This window comes from Thamnophis sirtalis, unplaced genomic scaffold (genome assembly GCF_051295495.1).
Source record: "Thamnophis sirtalis isolate CommonGarterSnake01/CBP01778 unplaced genomic scaffold, rThaSir2_p1.2 scaffold_8, whole genome shotgun sequence".
In the NCBI taxonomy this organism is placed as follows: domain Eukaryota; kingdom Metazoa; phylum Chordata; class Lepidosauria; order Squamata; family Natricidae; genus Thamnophis; species Thamnophis sirtalis.
This window is the reverse complement of record NW_028261388.1, coordinates 62,568,350-62,589,439: the sequence shown is the minus strand read 5'-3', so window position 1 is coordinate 62,589,439 and position 21,090 is coordinate 62,568,350. Positions and strand designations below refer to the sequence as shown.

The window sequence follows — 21,090 nt, the reverse complement described above, 5'->3', positions numbered from 1 at the left end:
CTAAACTTGGTTTTGGATTTGAAATAGAAACTAAATAGAAACTAAAGGATTTATTCTGTTTGAAGTCTTTCCAACTAATATATCTTAACTCCAAAAAAAGGCACTTCTTCTTACTGATAACTGATAACCTAACTTTGACTGTGCGGGAAATTTCAATTAACCAACTGCCATAAATCAGAATTTGGGAAAGTAGGAGGCAAACAAAAATACCCAAATCTGGTGGATCACAAATTTGTTCCAAGTGATATATGTGAGTAGCTACAAGTGACCGGACCTGGTAAGGGAAAGAATAATAACAGAATAATAAAGGAATCAAAAACTGGGAAATACAAAGGTTTTTTTGCTTTGTTTGTTGCTTTTTTCTCCTTTTTCACTCAGCAAAAGATTAAGATGGCCCCAGCTTCTCTTCTGGTTTGAATTTAAGGTGGACCATACTCTCGAAATACGATTTGTATAACGATTTATTTATAACGTATAATGAAATATGATTTGTATAACTAACTGCAATTTTGGAACTGGACATTAAGGAAGAACAAAAGACTAAGATGGCCCTCATCGTTTCTCACCACAGCAACTGAAGTAGATAAATTTAAGGTGGAATAGAATGCTGAAATAAGAATTACATAACGGTATAACTAACTGTAACTTTGGAACTGGACATCATGGAAAGCTGGGAATTTGAAGAACTATGTGAAATTATAAAAATATGCATAAATCACTAATATCAAGCCTAATTGGAGCCGAGGTGGCGCAGTGGTTAAATGCAGCACTGCAGGCTACTTCAGCTGACTTCAGTTCTGCAGGTCGGCTGTTCAAATCTCACCGGCTCAGGGTTGACTCAGCCTTCCATCCTTCCGAGGTGAGTAAAATGAGGACCCGGATTGTTGTTGGGGGCAATATGCTGACTCTGTAAACCGCTTAGAGAGGGCTAAAAGCCCTATGAAGCGGTATATAAGTCTAACTGCTATTGCTATTGCTATTGCTAATTAGAATTCTGAATCCAGATAGTTAAGGAAGAACTCAAAGAAGAAGGGGGGCAAGACATTGAAGGGGTAGAAATGGAGGGAAATAAAAAGCAGACAAAAACCTCCCTTGGTCCCAGCAGTGATGTAGGAAAAATTGTGAAAATGAAATGTGTCCCAACAAAAGGGGGGGAAAGCAGACAAAAGTGATTTTGGAGGTTGTTAGTGGCATAAGGAAAATTGAAGTAGGAGATTATGCCCCAACCAAGAGAAATATAAAATATTCTTTTGATGGTGATCTGGGGAAAATTAAAGGGAGTGGATGTGTCAAAATAAAGAAAAGGGAGAAGACAGGAACAGAGAAGTGGAACAAAAGACTTACTAGGAGAAAACCAGATAACTAGAAACTATCATATGGGAAAATATAAAGATAAGGGCTTTATCCCTAAATATGAGAATAAAATGGAGTTGCTAACTGGTTGAATATGATAATGGAAAGATAGCTAGATAAAAGTTATTATATATGGAATATGGATAAATATGAAACTGATATGAGGAGCTTGTAAAACAGAGGTTTGTGAGCCACCTTTTTAATATGATAATTAAACTGAGTTGCTAACTGATTGAATATGACAATAGAAGGACAACTAAGCATGGGTCAAAATATATGAAACATGGACATATATAGAACTTTTAAGATGATGAACAAAGTGAGATGTTTACTACTTGTTATTTTATATAATACATTAAGGGAAGTCTAACGAACATTGAACAGCGAAGATTGCCATCTAGAAGACAATTAAGGGTAATCTAATCCAAGGTAAGGAAAATGGAGAGGGAACATGAAATATACCTACAATGGGAAACTATTGTGATAAAAAGTCAGAATCACAAATTGGGGGCATGTAAGGATGCATAATTATATAATGATGAGAATAGCTGGGAATTGTAACCAGGGCTACATCTTGACCAAAATTAGGTTGAGGGGTGGGTTTAAAAGCACAATAACTATATATGTATAATTTTCTGTTATATCGTGGGTTTTTTTAAGTAAAAAGCAGGAGAAAAATTAAATATGTATATTGAAAAGGAATTATAAATACTATCAACATAAAATGGAGCTCTCTCAGAAGCTGAAATACACCAAGTAAATGAGACAAAGAGTGGGAAGTAGAGGAGAAAGGGAAGGGAAGAAGAGAGAGACAGGAGAGAGGGCAAGTGGGGGGAAGAGGAGGAGAAAATGAGGAGTGGTAAGGGGAGGAAGGAGAAGGAGAGAGGAAGGGGAAATTGAGAAGGGAAGGATGACAGAAGGAAGAAAGGAGGTAGGGAGGGGGAGGAGAGAGAGGGAGAAGAAAGTGATGGATAAAGTACAAATATGGTGTATGGAGAGCAGAAGAGCCAATAATTTGTTTTTGGGAGTTGTTGGTAAGATGAATTGATGTAAACATTTAATAATATAATATGATATTGGTTATGTAATAGTATACATGTGATTTATATGTTATGAAAATGAAAAAATGAAAAACTTTAATTGAAAAAAAATAGAGTCTATATAGTTTACCTGAGTTGTACAGCCAAGGCAGGAGGCATCAGTCTTAATCCTATTCTTCCCAGTTGTGCTGGATAAACTCCAACCAATTCAATCACTGTAACATGCCGGAGAGCTAAACCACATTGTGCTGGCTGTGTAAAATAGGAGGATAATCAATTGGTTTAATTATGAAAAGCATATATACAATGTTTTTTGTGATCATCTTTAATGTGGGATTATTGTATTTGCAAAACTTTATATGACCAACCAATTAATGGCAATGATACCTTCTTCTTTTTTTGTGTGTCTGAGCTGAGAGTGAGATGGTGCAACCATCCTTGTAGTCCTTGATATCCTAGTGATTTTTTGATACCATTAACCATCCTTCTGGACTGCTGTAAAGATTTGGAAGGGCACTGTTGCAATGGCTCTCCTCCCTATGTGGTTGGTTCATTGCCTCTCCCTTGTAAAGTACCTCAGGACTCAACATTCTCACTCTGCCTATTTAACCTCTATATCAGTGGGTCTCAACCTTCCTAATGCCGCAACCTTTTAATACAGTTCCTCAGGTTGTGGTGACCCCAACCATAAAATTATTTTATGTTTTCCGTATTTTTTTTTAAAAAATATGTGTTTTCCAATGGTCTCTAGGCAACCCATGTGAAAGGGTTGTTCGACCCCCAAAGGGGTCCTGACCCACAGGTTGAGAACCACTGCTCTATATGAAACAGCTGGGGGGGGGCATTCATCCATTTGGGGTCCAGTGTCATCAATATGCAGATGATTACCCTGGGCCTTCCCGATATTGATGGCAATGTTCTGATGCAATGAATTGAGGTTGTTTGGGTCTGGATAGGGAGGAACAGGCTCAGGTTGAATCATGGCAAAACCAAATGGCTATGATTATTTGAGCCTCCTTCATCTGAGGAGTTTTAATCTTTGGTCTTGGATGAAGTTGTAAATCTCTGGTCAAGACTGAACCACAATCTGGGATCATCCTGGATTCACAGCTCTGCTCAAAGAGCAGGTGGTAGCTGAGTTCAAGAAGGCTTTTGCACAAACCTATCTAATTGCCATTCATAAGAGGCCCTGCAGACAATCATTTATGTCCTTGTCATCAGTCACACCAAGTAAACCAGATCAGGAAGTCAATTTCACAGGAAGGCTAAAACTATTTTTATGGCTATAATAACAATCTTGCAAGTCTGATTGTGCTGTACCCCCTCCCTCATCTTATACTCCAGTATAAGTGAGGCATCTGCCTCAATCCCTTCCAAATGCTATCTTGTTGCTTTAGATTAAAAAATACTTCAGTCCTTTTTGTAGTTCTTGCCTATTTCCATCTAAATTATCTTCCTTAACCTGTACAAATATAATTGGACACAGGCAACATTAATAGAGTAATTTTATTAAACATGTTTAATTGTGAAATATAGGGACGCGGTGGCTAAGATGCTAAGCTTGTCGATCAGAAAGGTAAGCAGTTCGGCGGTTCGAATCCCTAGCAGTGAGCTCCTTTTACTTGTCCCAGCTTCTGCCAACCTAGCAGTTCGAAAGTATGTAAAAATGCAAGTAGAAAAAATAGGAACCGCCTTTGGTGGGAAGGTAGCAGAGTTCCATGAGCCTTTGGCATTTAGCTCAGAGGTTGGTTGCTGCTGGTTTGGCCCAGATACGTTTGGCTGGTAGTAGCAGTAGCAGGAGGCTCTGCCCACCCTCCCGGAAGCTTCTGTGTATGTGCAAAAGCGCCATGCGCAAGAGCACCGCGGAAAGCGCCCAAACCAGTAGTAATAAAAAATTAGTAAAAAAATTAGCAACCCACCACTGGTTTAGTCATGCCAGCCACATGACCACAGAGATGTCTTCGGACAGCGCTGGCTCTTCAGCTTTGAAACTGAGATGAGCACCACCCCCTAGAGTCAGGAACAACTATCATATATGTGCGAGGGGAAACTTTACCTTTTTTTGTGATAATTTTTTTTAAAACATATAAGCACATCAACAAAAACAAACACATAACTTAAAAACAACATAGGAACAATAAGTTCCATTGTATATCATACAGCAGTTCTGAATCGGTTTCTTTGCAGTTAGTGTTTTCCCTACTATACATTTCTATCTTTCATTCATAATCTCCTTATTCGTTATCCATTTCTTTCTTTATTTAAACTTAGCTACTTATGACCAAATATTATTTACCTATATTATGCTATATATTTTTACTGTCATTTGTTCTCTTACATACAGATTATAGATATACATTCACATAATTATTCTTTTTCTTTGCCATTCTTATATTATTATTATCCCATTTGGAAGGTTATAAGGTATAGTTTAAAATGCTTTGTTTACTATCCTTCGCACTTGCTAAGACACCACCTTGTTTTCTCTTTCTTTTCTTTTCTCCCTCCCTTCCTTCTCTACTTCATTCCTTCCTCATCTCCATCCCCTTCTTCCTTCCCTTACCTCTTCCCTACTCCTACCCTTTTTCTTCTCCTTCCTACCTTCTTCTCCTTCTCTTTCTTTCTCTTCCTCCCTCCTCTTCTTCTTTTTCTTTCCCCTCTAAGCACCTTCCCTTAGCTCTTTCTTCTTCCCTTACCTCTCCACCACACTTCTTCTTCTTCTCCTACTTTCTCTCCTTTTCTTCCTCTCTCTTCTACCCTCCACTCCTTTCTTTTCCTTCATCCCTCCATTTACTTCCTTCCTCCCCTCCTTTCCTTCCTTCTTCCCTTCCTTTCTTTTTCTATTGTTATAGGTGTCTCTTTCAGATCCCAGTTCATGTTTTCTTGGGGATGGTATTTCCACACACCCAACTTTGTTTCATATCCTTTCCTTTTTTTCTTTAGGATTCTACAGTCTATTTTCCAGCTATCATCCTGATTTGAATTCACAAATCTTGGCCCCCATGTTTTAATCATAATTATTATTTTTGAGTGTTATTCTATTTTTTCATTTTATTCCTTTGCTCTATACAACTATACCAATTATCCCATATCCGATAAAATTCTGATTCTTCTTTCCCCTGTATTTCTTTCGTTAATTTATCCATTTCGGTACAGTCCATAATTTTTCTTATTATTTCATCTTCATTTGGGGTTAGTTTATTTTTCCACTTCTGGGCGAAAGCGATCCTTGCTGCTGTAAGTATATGTTATATTAGATATTGTATTTCTTTTTTGTATTTCATCGGTATAATTCCTAGTAGAAAGAGTTCAGGTTTCCAATCTAACTTAACCTTTGTTATTTCTTCCAACCAATTTTTGATCCTTTTCCAGAATTTTTTTGCCTCTTCACAAGTCCACCATAAATGATAATATGTGCCATGTACCAAATCACATTTCCAGCAATTTGGAGAGGTATTTGTTGAAATTTTGGCCAACCTTGATGGTGCCAGATGCCTTCTATAAAGCATTTTGTACTGGTTTTCCTTGTATGGGATTGATAGTGTCATTCTTAAATTTATTCCCCACAATTTTTTCCATTTGTCTAGTTCAATGTTATAGCCAAAGTTCTGTGCCCATTTTATCATTGGTTCTTTTACAATTTCCTCTTCCATTTGATACTTCAAGAGAAATTTGTATATTTTCCCTATCATCTTTCTTTCCGGACTTTGAATAATTTTATCCAATTCGTGTGGTTCTATTTCAATACCATATATCTTTATTGTATTTGGTTTTAATTTGGAGGTAAGTTAGACAAACCACTTTCATATTCTGATCTGCCAATTCTTCAATTGTTTTTAAATTTCCCTGTCTGTCATTTAGATCTCTGTATTTTAGGATTTTGTTCCAATCTGTAAAATTTGGGTGTGATGTTCTTTCTGTTGGTGATAGCCATTCTGGGGTTTTCTCATAGTGGATTTTTTTTTATTTTGAGCCATTGTTGCAGTAAAGTTCTTCTAATTATATGATTTTGAAAGTATTTATGCATTTTATGTTTGTCATCCCATAAGAAATTATGCCAGCCTGCCTGGAGGTCATGGCCTTCTAAGAGCAGAATTCTTTTATTCCTTAACTCTATCCAATCCTTCATCATTGTCATTGTTACTACAGTTGCGTATAGATCCCAATTTGGTAACGCTAAGCCTCCCCTCTCCTTGCTGTCTTGCATTGACTTTAATTTGATCCTTGGTTTGCGTCCCTGCCAAATAAATCTGGTAGTTAATTTCTTTAAATCTTGAAATAATTTTTTACCTGGATTAATAGGAGCGGTTTGAAACAGGAAAAGTATTCTTGGTAAGATATTCATTTTAATTGTTGCTATACGTCCCATAAGTGATAATTGAATATTCTTCCAATTTTCTAAATCTTTCTTTATTTGAATCACTAATTTATTGTAATTATCCTCTTTGATTGTGGAACATTTTGCTGACAACCAGATCCCCAAATATTTTACTTTCTTACTTAACTGCAATCCGGTTGCTGCTTCCGGTTCCTCTTCTTGCTTTTTTGTCATATTCTTAGTTATTATTATTTTTTGTCCTTATTAATCTTTAGTCCTGCCACTTCACCATATTCTACTAATTTTTGAATTAATTCCAAAATAGATTCTAATGGGTCCTCTAAGGCAAATACTAAGTCATCAGCATAGGCTTGGACTTTATATTCTTCATTTTTGAGTCATAAGCCTTTTATTCCCTGGTCATTCGAATTTCATTTAATACAGTTTCCAAGGTCAGTATAAATAGTAGAGGAGAGAGGGGGCATCCCTGTCTGACTCCTTTTTTTATTTCAATCTTTTCTGTTAGATCTCCGTTCATCAGAACTTTGGCTGTCTGGGTACTATAAAATCTTTCTATCATTTTTGTAAATTTTTCTCCAAATTTCATCTCATCCAAATTATTGCTATAAATATTCCAAATTACATTATTGAATGCTTTTTGTGCATCAAGGAAAACCAGTACCATTTGCTTTTCTGGGTGGGCCTCATAGTACTCTATTATGTCTAGAATAACTCTTGTGTTATTTTTCATGTGTCTATGGGGTAAAAAACCATTTTGGTCTGGATGTATTCGTTCATTTAAGACCTGTTTAATTCTTTCTGCCATAATTGCTGCAAATATTTTGTAATCGGAGTTTAATAATGAGATTGGTCTGTAATTTGAATTTCTTGTAAATCGGTTTCTTCTTTTGGGATTAAGGATATTATTGCTTCAGTCCATGAATCGGGTATCTTGGCTTTTCCTAAAACCTCATTAAACATTTCCACTCCTAGCTCCTCCCATATTATTTTGTTATATTTGTATAGTTTTTTTTTTTTTAAAATAGCAATAGCAGTAGACTTATATACCGCTTCATAGGGCTTTCAGCCCTCTCTAAGCGGTTTACAGAGAGTCAGCATATTGCCCCCAACAATCTGGGTCCTCATTTTACCCACCTCGGAAGGATGGAAGGCTGAGTCAACCCTGAGCCGGTGGGATTTGAACCGCTGAACTGCTGATCTAGCAGTAGCCTGCAGTGCTGCATTTAACCACTGCGCCACCTTGGCTCTTAGTTCCACCGGTATTCCATCTGGTCCTGGTGTTTTATTATTATTTTGATTCTTCAGGACTGATTCCACTTCACTTAACATTATGGGTCTATCTATCGCCTCCCTTTGTTCTTTTGAAATTGGGGTTATCTTTTCTGGATTTAAATATTGTTTTACTTTAGCTTCTTCCATATATTCTTGTGCAAATAGTTTTGTGAAATATTTGTGAATAATATTCTTCTTTTCTTCCGCTTTGAAGCGAGTTCTTCCCTCGTCATCCTTTAATTGAAATATCATCCTTTTTTCTCTTTCGTTCTTCAGTCTATATGCCAGCCATCGTTCTGGTTTGTTGGCATGTTCGAAGTAGTTCTGTCTGACCGTTTTGATTTTCTGTGCTAATTCCTTTTGAGTTATTAAATTGATCTTATGTTTTATCACCTCTATTTTTTCCTTTTTAGTTTTATTCTTTGGATCTTTCTGTAGTTCTTCTTCCACTTCTCTATGTTCTTTTCACATGCCTTCTTGTTGTTCTTTTTGCTTTCTCCTTTTTCTCGTCATATAGGCTATCGTAAAGCCTCTTGTGTATGCTTTCATGGTGTCCCATAGATTTTGAATTGAGGTGTCTTCTTTTTTATTTATTTTAAAGAACATTTTTAATTCTTTCTCTAGCATTTCAGTGTATTCTTTCTCTTTTACAATACTTGAATTCACCATCCATCTTTTTTTTCTTTTTTGACCTTTCCATCTTATTTTTATTGGGTTATGATCTGCCCACTCATTTGGTTCTATTTCGATTTCATCTATTTGATTACACAGCCCGGGTGAGATCCAAACCATGTCAATTCTTGAGAGAGATTGATGGGGGCTTGAATAAAAAGTATATTGCTTTCTTGCTTTGTGTCTTTCTCTCCAAATATTCTGTAATTTATATTCCTTTGCCATCTCAAAAAAGGATTTGGGTAATGTATTTTTTTTCTTTTTGCTTTCATAGTTCAGTTTTTTATCTACTATTGCATTGTAGTCACCAATTAAGCAAATGTTTTCATGTTCTAATTCATTTATTTTGTTATGTAATTTCCTATAAAATTCCTCTTGTTTCTGGTTCGGTGCATATATGACTATTAATAATATCAGTTTTTCTGTTGTCTCTAGTTCAATCATTAGCATTCTGCCTTCTTCATCTGAGTAAACTTCTTTGGAGTTTATTTCTTCCTTTATATATGTTGCAATCCCACTTTTTTTTAATCTGCCAATGCTGTATATAATTTCCCTAGTTTTTTGTTTTCCAGTAGATTCCTATGTTCTCTTTTAATATGCACTTCCTGTATACAGACTATATCTACTTTCAATTTCTTAAGTTAATTAAACATCTGGGCTCTTTTTTTGGTGCATTCAGTCCATTCAGGTTTATCGACACAATTGTTATTTCTTGATCCATCTTTAGCTGAAATTGTTTCTTTTACTTCTAGTTTGTATCTGACTTTTCTCTCGCGCGCCTTCCTTCTCTGCTCTCTCTCTTTCTTGCCTCTGTTCTTCTCTCCTGCTTCTTTCGTTGTCTTCTGATGTTTCTTCCACTTGACCTCTGTATTCTAGTTCCTCTTTGCTTCCTTGTTTTCCTTCCCTATTACAGTGTTCTTCATAGAATTTGTGTGCTTCTTCTAAATTCTCTATCTTATATCTTTTTCCTTGCCAGGATACCAGAACCCCTTCTGATACTAGCCATCTGTACATTATTCTGTTTTTATTCAACTCGTTTGTTAAAAATTGGTATTGCCTACATTGTTCCCAGATTCTCCGTGGGATCTGTTTAAGCGTGGTCAGCTCTTTTTCCTGTAGTATAATCGTCTGTTCTCTGGTTTTTTTGTACACTTCATCTCTGGCAGTTTTCTTAGCGAATCTTACATGCACTTCTCTCGGGAGCCTATATCTCCTTGCATAATTAGTATTCACCCTGTAAACCTCATCAATATTTTCTCTCATTTCCTGTTGTGTTTTTTGCAGAAATTCAGTAAGGATAATTATCATTTTTTCTTTCAGATCTTCCTCCTTCTCTTCTGGTATGTTTTGAAATCTTAAGTAGAAAGCTGCTTTTTCGTTTTCAAGTCGGATTATTGACAATTCCAATTGTTTATTAAGTTCCCTATATTTTATTTCCATTTTTCCCATCTTCTGATCTGATTGTTGTATTTTTTCTTCCATACATTGGATTTTCTGTTCGTTGATTGTTAAGGCATTCTGTATCTTTTCAACTTTATTGTCTACATTTTTTATTGTTCCTTTCAATTCTCCCATTTCATTTTTTAATTCTTCGTGATTTTTCCTTGTCTCTGCTTGGCTTATAGCCAAGGTCTCCTGTATCATCTGGAGCATCGATTGCATGTTTTGCATCATAGGTGCTGGTCCCGCTGATTCTGCCATCTTTTCCCCTTTCTCCAACCCCCACGCACTCTCCATTGTTTTTTGATTTGAGGAGGGGGGCATTGCTGCACTCATTCCACAATTATCCTTCCTTGGTACCACCTTTCAATACTTAAACAGTCCTATGTAATAATACTAGTAGTATTCTATTTGATTAATTTGATTAGTAAATATAAATTTATACATCACACCCTATTCTTATATCAATAAATATTTCTCAGTATTGTCGGTTGTTCAATATTCAGTTCTAATAATTAGTCTCTCTAAGTCACTCTCTCCCTGGTGCCAGTGTTAGAGTCCAAGAAGCAAAAGACAGACCTCTATTTCTTGTCTCTGGCACAGCTCCAAGCTCCCAGTCAGATCAATATCAAATACTTAAAAAATTCAACCCAGCGGCAGAAGAGCTGGTAAGCAGAAAAAAAAGGAAACTCTGTTTGCCAACCTGACTATTATGCAGTCACTTCTTTAAACCTTCCAAATCCTTCCAGCAAATTTTATCCCCTGAAGTCCATGTCGGGATTTCGTTCTTACTGTGGCTGATCTTAAGGTTGTTGTGGCTTTCCCTTCCTGTCCATTCTAACTCAGCCTCTTTGCACTGCTTCTTTTCGGCAAACTTAAACTGTAAAAAACAGCCTCTCTCCCAGCTCCTTCTTCTCTCAGCTCACCCACTTTGCCAGTTTCGCGTTGCTTTCCTCTCTGGATTGTCGGCAATAATAACAAGCACCTGAATTCGCCTGCTTCTATTTCTGTTTCTTCCTTCTATGCGGCCGCCATTGCTCAGTCCTAACCAGATGGTAGGATATTTCTTTGTCCGTTTAGGGGGGTTTCTCCTATCTGCCGGGGGATTCGCCTTACCACCCCGGCATCTGTAGAATATCCCCTTTGATCTGCTGGTCTCTTCAGGATCAGCAGTGCTCCAAAAATGAGCCCGCACGAAGAAATTAGAGTTAGGGGTTAGAGGAGATCCCTTACCCTGCTCTAGGCACAGTGACGTCCCGGAAACTTTACCTTTAATTGTGAAATAGCACTTAGGAAACTATTTACTTCTGAAAGCTTATCAAAAAAAGGTGGGGTTACATATGAAATGGACAATAAATTTACTTTCACACCCAAATTCTATTTAATCCCATACACTTTTAAGACCATTTTTTTCCTGGAACCATTTTGGCCCATATCCCAAACAAAGAGCTCATTTCATTCTGTATATGAACCATTTATTTATTGGGATTTATATGTGTGGATCTATATGCCTGCCAAAACGATTTGGACTCATTTTGAAGAGGAAAAAATAAGCATAACTCCAAACTGGAGAAGACTATTATCCTCTAAGCTGAATTACTGCAGCAATTAGGAAAGAGGAAGCAATTTTGCTGATTTGTCTGTGTCCCCTGTGCTCCTGTTCCATTCAATCTAGAATGTATTAAAGACTTTCTAGAACAGAGTGAGTAGTGGCAAAGTAGGGGGGTGAATTTAAAGGGAAATTATGAGAATCACCTTCATTGTTTAATAAGAACTGGAACTCATTTCATTCAATCAGTCCTTTGTGAGTATGTAGGTCAGATTATCATAACGTGTATTAAATAAAATGTTTGAATGAATGTTTGAATGTTTATTTTATTTATATGCCGCCCTTTTCCCCCGAAGGGGACTCAGGGCGGCTCACAACTCAACCAAGGGAGAGGGATGCAGACAAAAATTAAAACAACACGCAACAATACATAATTTAAAACACACAAGAGTCATACCATTCGAGAAGGGGGTAGAAGCTTTTTAGCCCCAGGCCTGTCAGAATAGCCAGGTTTTTTTTTTTTTAAGCATCTCATCTTTTATTACATTTTCATTTTCCTTTATACAATCACTTAAATACTGTGCAGTTAAAAAAAAAAAGAAACAATAGAAGTTCCTTGGTGACTTCCTGGGAGGAGCTTGCTGGTGGTGGCAGCAAAAAATCAGCTGCCTCCGAATTCCTGGCTACGTACCTGTTTAGAGGATCTTCCATCTGACGTCTTATCAGGTTTTCTTATCCTTCAGGCAAGAAGGAAAGAAGAAACTGTTTTGCTGGCAAATGCTCTTCGATTTTTGCAGCTTTTGTGCTTGCAAGGAAAGGGGGGCTAGCCCAAGGCAGAACGGCTGTCCGTGCTGGGAACTTCAAACTGCCTTGTGCAGGACAAAGTAAGTCTCCCCCACTCTGCTCAAAGTTTTGTTTGATTTAATCTTGTCACGAGCTGAATCCGTTTACTGCGTGGACAATAATTGTTTATCAACATTTTAGCTTCTTCTCTTTTTCTCCTCCGAAAAATTATTTACTTAGAGGCTTTTAAAATGGCGCCGAGCAGGCTGGTTTCTCCGGTAATAACGAACACTTTTTGCTAATCCTCACAAGAATTCAAAACAAAAGAGATTGCTTATCATATGTTTTGGTTTCACAATAGAAGAATTTTACTCCTTCATTAACCTTGCTTATCTGGAAGTTAAATGGTGATGAATCTGCTGAACGGTCTTGTTACAATGTTTACTCACTGAAAGCTTTGCCAAGCCTTAAACTTCAAAATAAAAGCCTCTTTACTTAAAGCTGCATATTCAGGCAATAGAGTTTTATTAACTGCAGGCAGATAAATTTTGAAATGGCCTCAAAACCAAATATTAACTTGAAGTCGTCACCCTCTACTTCCAGGGGCACATCCTCAGTGCCTGGAACAAAGCTACAGCCTCCGCTTCCTACGCCCCCTGCTGGGGATGTGTTAACGAAAGAATTTTTCCTGAGTAATCTAAGCGAGGCTCTTAATGCACAGACAATTAAAATGGAAGATAAGTTTAGAGATAATAGAGAGGAGAGAAAAGAGGAAATAAAAGAAATGAAAGAAGAAATTAAAAGTGAAATAAAAGGACTTAAACAGGAGCTGTATGAGAAATTTGACGCTAAGGTTGATAAAATTAGAGACGACATGCTGAGTCTTGTAACTGTATTAACAGAACATATTTCTGGAATGGAAGATACTCTAGAGGTTCTTAATGATGCCAATGCTAACTTGACATTGAAAACAGAGGTGGTGGAACAAAAAGTGGAAAATGCTGAAAAAGAAATTATTATGATACAGTACCAACAAATGGAGTTCGCATTAAGAGTAAGGGGGCTGCGTGAGGAGAAACAGGAGAACCTGAAACAGATCCTATCGGAAGCTTTTGACCGCCTGATGGGAAGACCAGGGACCAACCAAGATTGGCAAATTGACAAAGCTTACCGCGTTAACTCCTGGCTGGCAAAGCAGAAGCAGCTTCCTCGAGACATTGTTATATATTTTACTACAAGAGAGCTTAGAAATATGGTACTGCAAGCGTCTTATAACACTAAGCTTCAAATTGGCAGTCAAGACCTGGCTGTTTTGAAAGAGATACCACCTCAAATGTTAAGAGCCAGGAGAGACTACGCTTTTTTGGTCGAAGAACTCAGAAATCGTCAGATACAGTATAGATGGGATGCGCCATTTGGCATCATATTTACATTTGATAAGCAAAGGTACCGCCTCAACTCTGTATGGAAAGCCCGAGATTTTTATTATAATATATTGAAGGCCGGACACCCTGCACCATCTGGACCTAGAGAAAGACCACAAGAAGGACAGGATAGACAGCAAACTACACAACCACCAGACAAGATGGAGCATCTCTCTTCTCTAGAAGTGCAAGGTGCTATGGAACCAAGACCTAGCCGCATGACTACTAGACGTATGGAGAAACAAGCTAAAAAGCAACAGCATCAACAATCATCGGCCATCGATCAAGGAACTACAATAACAAATCTGGAAGCAGTGGGAGGAGCTAGACCTAAGGTTAAACAGGCCATGCAGGAAGCTCTAAAAATGCTTCAACCAACCAAAGATGACAACTAAGATTTTAACATGGAATGTCAACGGACTGAATTCTCCACAGAAGAGGAAGAAAATATTTCATTATCTCAAACAGTTTAAGAACGATGTAATTTGTTTGCAAGAAACTCATATCAAGTCAACTGATCAAAAATATTTGATCAACTCAAAACTTGGTCAACATATTGCAGCTTCTGCTATGGAAAAGAAGAATGGTATAGTTGTATACTTAAGAAAAGATATGAAAGCTGAATTAATAGAAGCAGATCCCTTCGGAAGATATATTGCTTTAGACTTAATCTTAGAAGGGAAAAAGACATTACTTTTGGGAATTTATGCTCCCAATCAACAGCAAGATAGATTCTATAGAAATCTTCATGCTAAATTAGTACAGTGGGACTATAGTTCCTGTATACTATTGGGTGACTGGAATGGAGTGATAGACACTAAGAGAGATAAGAAGATTTCCCGCCTAAATACCAAGATGCGAGCAAAGTTACCCAAATCTTTCTTTGACATTATGGATGATTTTGAATTGAGAGATATTTGGCGAGAAAGAAATGCAGAGGAATATGACTTCACTTTCTTCTCGGACAGGCATCAATCCCTTTCAAGGGTTGATTTTATCCTAACCACTAATGATTTGCTTTCTAGGGTCAAGAAAACAAAGATTGCAGCTAGGGTCCTTTCGGATCATAACCCAGTTTGGATGGAGTTGGGAAGGGTAGTGCAGGCAAGAAGGTCTTGGAGATTGAATGAAAACTTATTTAGATATGAAAAGTATATTAATGATTGTAAAAAATTACTATCTGAATATTTTGTTTTGAATATGAATAAGGGTACATCTATGGAATTTGTATGGGACGCAAGCAAAGCGTATATGAGAGGAGTTTTGATGAATATAAATAAAACACATAGAAATAAGCAAGGGTTAAAACGAACAGAACTGGAAGAGGAAATTAAGAGAAAAGAGCTGGAGTTAACAATGAACCCAGACGATACAAAGGTTAAGGAAGCTATTAACATATTAAAATCTCAATTTGACATGTTGATCTCTGACCAGGTAGCTACTAATTTATTATATGCAAAACACAATACTTTTTGTAACGCAAACAAACCTGGCAGATGGTTAGCTTATCAGATTAGGAAAAAAAGGAAAACTCGAAATATATCTAAACTGATTTACAGAGGGAAGGAGGTGTTTCAACAGGAAGAGATTCAAAAGGCTTTCTGGGAATTTTTTACAGAACTGTATAAAGGGGATAAAATTAATGGTTTAGACATAGACAAATATTTAGACAAAGAGAAAATACCTTCAGTTAGAGAAGAACACAGGCAAAAATTGAATCAACCAATAACCTCGGGGGAAATCCTGCAGGTAATTAAGCAATTAAAGTCAGGGAAAGCACCAGGTACAGATGGCTTGACAGCGGTTTACTATAAAAACTTACAGTTAGAAATGGTAGAACCTCTTAGAGAATTATTTAATATGATTCAAACGGAAGGTAAAGTCCCTCCATCTTGGAAGACAGTGTTTATATCTTTGATACCCAAAGAAGATCAAGATACTACTCAACCCAAAAATTATAGACCTATTTCATTACTGAATGTAGATTATAAAATTTTTACTAAAATATTAGCAAATAGGTTAATGTTGGTCATTCAACAATTGATACATACGGACCAAACAGGTTTTATACAAGGGAGACAGATGAAAAATAATGTTAGATTAATTATTAATGCATTAGAATATTTGGGAAAGAACAACCAGATCCCTGCTGCGTTTATATTTTTGGACGCTGAGAAGGCCTTTGATCGAGTTAACTGGCAATTTCTGCTGAAGATACTGCAAAAAATGCAGATAGGAGATAATTTTTTACAGTCAATTAAAGCAATATACCAACAGCAAACAGCACAAATCATAGTCAATGGAAGTTTAACAGACTCTTTTCAAATTGGAAAAGGTACAAGACAGGGCTGTCCTTTGTCCCCATTATTGTTTATTATAACTTTGGAAGTATTGTTGAATAAAATACGGGGCTTGGATGGTTTAAAAGAGATCAAGATTAGGCAGCAAGAATATAGAGTCCGCGCTTTTGCGGATGATTTGGTCATAATATTAGAACAACCGCAGGAATCCAGTATGGTTTTAATGAATACGATTAATCAATATGGTCAAGTGTCGGGCTTTAAAATAAACTTAGGAAAAACCAAAATATTAGCTATAAATATGAATATTAAACAAAAGGAAGAATTAGGAGTGATGCTAGGATGTGAGGTAGTTAAAAAAGTCAAATATCTTGGAGTTAACATTTTAACTTCAAATGGGAAATTATATAAGCATAATTATGAACCACTTTGGCATAGCATACAGACAGAGATGAAAAAATGGGAGAAATTGCACTTATCTTTGTTGGGTAGGATAGCGGCAGTGAAAATGAACATTTTACCAAAATTTTTATTTCTTTTCCAAATGTTACCTATACTTAAAAAAGATGCGAACCTTTTAGAATGGCAGAAGGGTATCAACAAATTTGTGTGGGCAGGAAAGAAGCCGAGGGTAAAGATGAAAATAATGCAAGATGTACGTGAGAGAGGAGGATTGAAACTACCTAATTTAAAACTATATTATGATGCAGTGGCATTATCTGTAATTAGTGATTGGACTCATTTAACCAATGATAGAATATTGAATATTGAGGGACACGATCTGGTATTTGGTTGGCATGCTTACCTGTTATTCAACAAAAAATTGGATAAGAAGTTTAAAAGTCATATTTTAAGAAATGCTTTATTGCGGGTTTGGAAGAAATATCAATATAAATTAAATGACAAGATACCCATGTGGGCAATTCCTAGACACGCAATTGAAAATATGAATACAGCACAAAAACAGGACAGAATTACTTACAGACAGCTTCTTACCTCGGAAAGGGGGGTATTACAATTAAAATCTTTAGAGGTATTAAAAGAGGAGAAGGTAGTTCAAACATGGTTCCAGTATGGGCAACTACAGGCTAGGTGGAAAATAGATCAAAAAATTGGTTTTATCCAAGTTGAGGATAATCTGTTTAAACAAATAAGAGATCAAAGCTTAATGCATATAAAGAGGATATATAATGTATTAATACAGATGGATTCGGAAACAGAATTAGTTAAAGATTGTATGATAAAATGGGCTCAAAATATTGAGGAACCAATAATGTTGGATACAGGGCGGGGCATAACCTTTTCCTAGGGGGTCACAGCAACACTTGTAATAACAACACAAATAATTCATACACCATTCGAAAGCCCATCAAAAACTGAGTTTATTGACACGATTTAATAGTCAGTATGACCACCATTAGCCCTTCGAACAGCATTCAAACGAGGTGGATAAGAACACAACAAATCTTCAAACAGTTCCGTTCGATTTTCCAGATTTTTCAACACAGTTTCCAAATTCATTCTCAAAGTTTCAACCGAATATCGATTTTGACCTTGCTCCTGAATCATCAGAGCTTCCACTTCATCCTTAATTATGGCCCCAATGTTCTCTGCCGGATTGAGATCTGGCGAATTTCCCGGCCAGACGTCATTGCCCCAAAATTCGACATTGTTTTCCTTTAACAATTGCTGAGTCGCATTTGCACGCATGCAAGGAGCTTTGTCATGAAGAAAGACAGCCTCACCAACCACCAAGACATTGTCTGGATCACTGAGAAATGGAATGACATTCTCCAATAAAATTTTCTCACGGAAATAACTGCCATCCCAGGATTCCCCTTTATCCTTCAAAACCCAATGCAGTTTCTTGGCTGTGAAAATGACGAAAATCCCGATGCAAGTCGGATTGCGAACGATTTGTCGATATCGTTCATGTTTGGCGATGTCGTCGACGTCTTTAGCCCAAATTCGATCGTTCTGGAAATTCGGTTTTCGAATGGCATAAACGAAGAATTCGTCAGATGGCGCCAAATGAAGAAAATCTTCCTCGGTCCATTCAGACAACCAATCGCACAACCAAAGCCGATCTTGAACGTGTGTTTGAGTTTTCAATGGTTTGCAAATGACGTGGAATGGCTTCAAACCTTCTCGTTCTCGATATCGGCCGATTGTCCTTTGATCAACTCGTTTTCCACGAATTTGAAGGATTTCTTGGGCCACTTTTCGGTTTCCTTTTCGTTGTTTGCGACTGCCAGTTGCAATGATGGCTTTGCTTTCTTGGGACAGTTGCAGAGGACGCCCTTCTCCAAATTTTGTGAAACATTCTTGGGCTGTTTTGTTCCAATTATCAGTAACCCAATCCGGATGACGTTTCAATTTGTTTGCAATCCATTTTCGATTGATAAACGTCGCTCCAGCATCGCGAGCCTCTCGAAAGGCAATGCATTTTATTCTGTCAATGATCCTTTGTTCTTCCGAATCGAATTTTCCAGCCATTCTTAAAGCAAATTTAACATTTAATAGCTCATTCAATTCAGTTTTTTATGGGCTTTAAAATGAGGTGTCGCGGAAGTTGTAAACTGCTGTCGATCTTGCTGTGACCCCCTAGGAAAAGGTTATGCCCCGCCCTGTACATGGGAAAGAATCTGGGTAAGAAATGTGAAATTTACACAAGCTCAAAATCTGAGAGAAAATTTTTACAAGATGTTCTATAGATGGCATTTAGATCCTAAAAAGTTGGCTTCTATGTATCCGAATGTACAGCCTAAATGTTGGAGGTGTGGTTCTCTCGATGCTACATATTATCATATATGGTGGACCTGCCAAAAGGTTAAGGCATTTTGGATAAAAATATGGTGGGTCATGCAAAATGTTTTTAAAAGAAGGATAAAGTTTATTCCTCAGTTATTTTTACTAGGTATATGTACTGACTTTACAGTGGTAGAGACCAATTTGATTCTGCACCTGATAACTGCAGCAAGACTGTTGGTGGCGCAATATTGGAAGAAGGAAGACTTGCCTACAATCCAAGAATGGACATTGAAAGTAACAAACTTAGCCGAGATGGCTAAAATATCGGCATATCTCAAAGATCATTCAAATGAGATATATAAACGAGACTGGAAAAAATGGATTGACTATATACAAAATAAATACGGGACTAAGAAATTCCAGTTAGCCTATGCTTAAGATCAGAAATGATTTAAACTGTTAAAAGTCAGTTCAGTAAGAAGAAGCTAAGGTCAATCTAGAATGTCATTAATTTCTTTATTTCTTTTTTCTCAATAGATTTTAGACTGTGTTAGTTAAAAATCCATACCGTGTACGGGTTCTGGGAAGTCGGGGGGGGGGAAGGAGGAGGGGGGGTGGGGGGGTGGAGGGAGGGAGGGGCACACACAACAAAAAAAATTGTACTTCAATGTCTTAATGATTGACAAATGATGACATATTTGTGTTTTTTTTTAAAGAAAAATAAAAAAGTTCTGTTTTAAAAAAAAAAAGAAACAATAAACAACTCATAACACTTCTATCCTACATACACCCTTCCTTCTACCCCTCCAACTTTCATTTCTCCCTTCCAACAATCCCCTCTTCTACTTCCCCTCCCCCTCAGCCATTCCTTTCTCCCCTTCCCACCATCTCACCCTCCTTACATTCCCTTCTCACTCCCTCTTAATTCCCTCCTCTTCTTTCCCTCTACACCTCACTTCGGTGTATTTCTAGTATTCATTGGTCTATTTGTTTTGTACTAAAACAAAAGAAAAATAAAAGGAAAAGAAAGAAGAAAAGAAAAAAAAAGAAAAAAAGCAACAGTATCCAAGTGCATTCATTGTTCTGAAAATTGAGTCTATATTTCCACCCTCCCACCCACCCCCTGAACCCCCCTCCCTGACCCCCTTCTGACTTCCCAGATCCCATTCCCGGCATCGTTCTTTATCAAGCAAAGTCTGGAGTATATTGAAACCAAATAGATTAGAAGTTACAAAATAATAAAAAATAAAAAAAATAAAAAAATAAAGAACAAAAAAGAAAAGAATAATAAAAAGAAAAAAGGGGGGGAACCCCCCCAAGAAAGAGAAGTCATTAAACTCTCTAACATTAAACTCAGCTTCTCATTATTTTTAAAATCTTAAACAATGTTTTTACCCGCTTCCGCATATAAATTTTATACCTCCCATCCTGCCTTTACCCGTGTCCACATATATATTTTATCCTCATCCATTGCTCCTCTCATATTTACTCCGCCCTCGTGTAGACTCTCCAAATAATCTTTCTTAACCTTGTATTCAAATAACAATTTATACAAAAATCAGCTTACATTCTGGATCAAGGTAATCTAATTGAACTTTCACTACCCTTCCATCTACCCCACGCCACACGACTCCATTCATCCCAAACCACAATCCAAGAAAACTACGATCTCCGCTCTCCTCGCCCCAAAGAATAGATCATGCGCAGTTTAAATTAAGATTCAAACAAATCTTATATAAGTCCCATACAATATATGTCCAAATTCAGCACCGCTTCTTTCAATCTCAATATCTCTGCATCAGTATACAGCTTTGTCATTTTATACCAGACAGGAGTCCTGAAATTTTATTCAGATTAAAAATTTAAGAAGTATTTTAAAGGCATAGCTGGATCTTTATTCTTTACTCTTCTGCCCTTCCGGAAGGGGAAAGCAACACCCTCCGCCTTGTAGCCACGTGTCCCGCTGCTTATCTTCTCCTTCTCCTTGTCTTTCTCCAAGTCCGGGTGAATCAGGAAGTCCCACCTTCAGAGTTTTGTAGTAAAAATCTCGGGCTTCGCAAACAGAATTGAGACGATATTTTTGGTTCTCAAATGTGACTGTGATACCAGATGGCACTTCCCATTTATATTGTATCTGAGAATCTCTGAGTTTTTCAGTTAAGAAAGT

At 37.1% G+C, this 21,090-nt stretch overlaps 1 protein-coding gene across 2 annotated transcripts in view; it reads right to left on the bottom strand.

The window, feature by feature from the left end:
* Positions 1-21,090, bottom strand: part of SRPX (sushi repeat containing protein X-linked) — a 209,135-nt gene that overhangs the window by 2,997 nt on the left and 185,048 nt on the right. For both annotated transcript variants that reach the window (XM_087721794.1, XM_087721795.1), the window contains one exon: positions 2,524-2,645. In XM_087721794.1, coding sequence (XP_087577920.1) covers positions 2,524-2,645 — 122 coding nt within the window. The remainder of the gene's footprint in view (positions 1-2,523; positions 2,646-21,090) is intronic.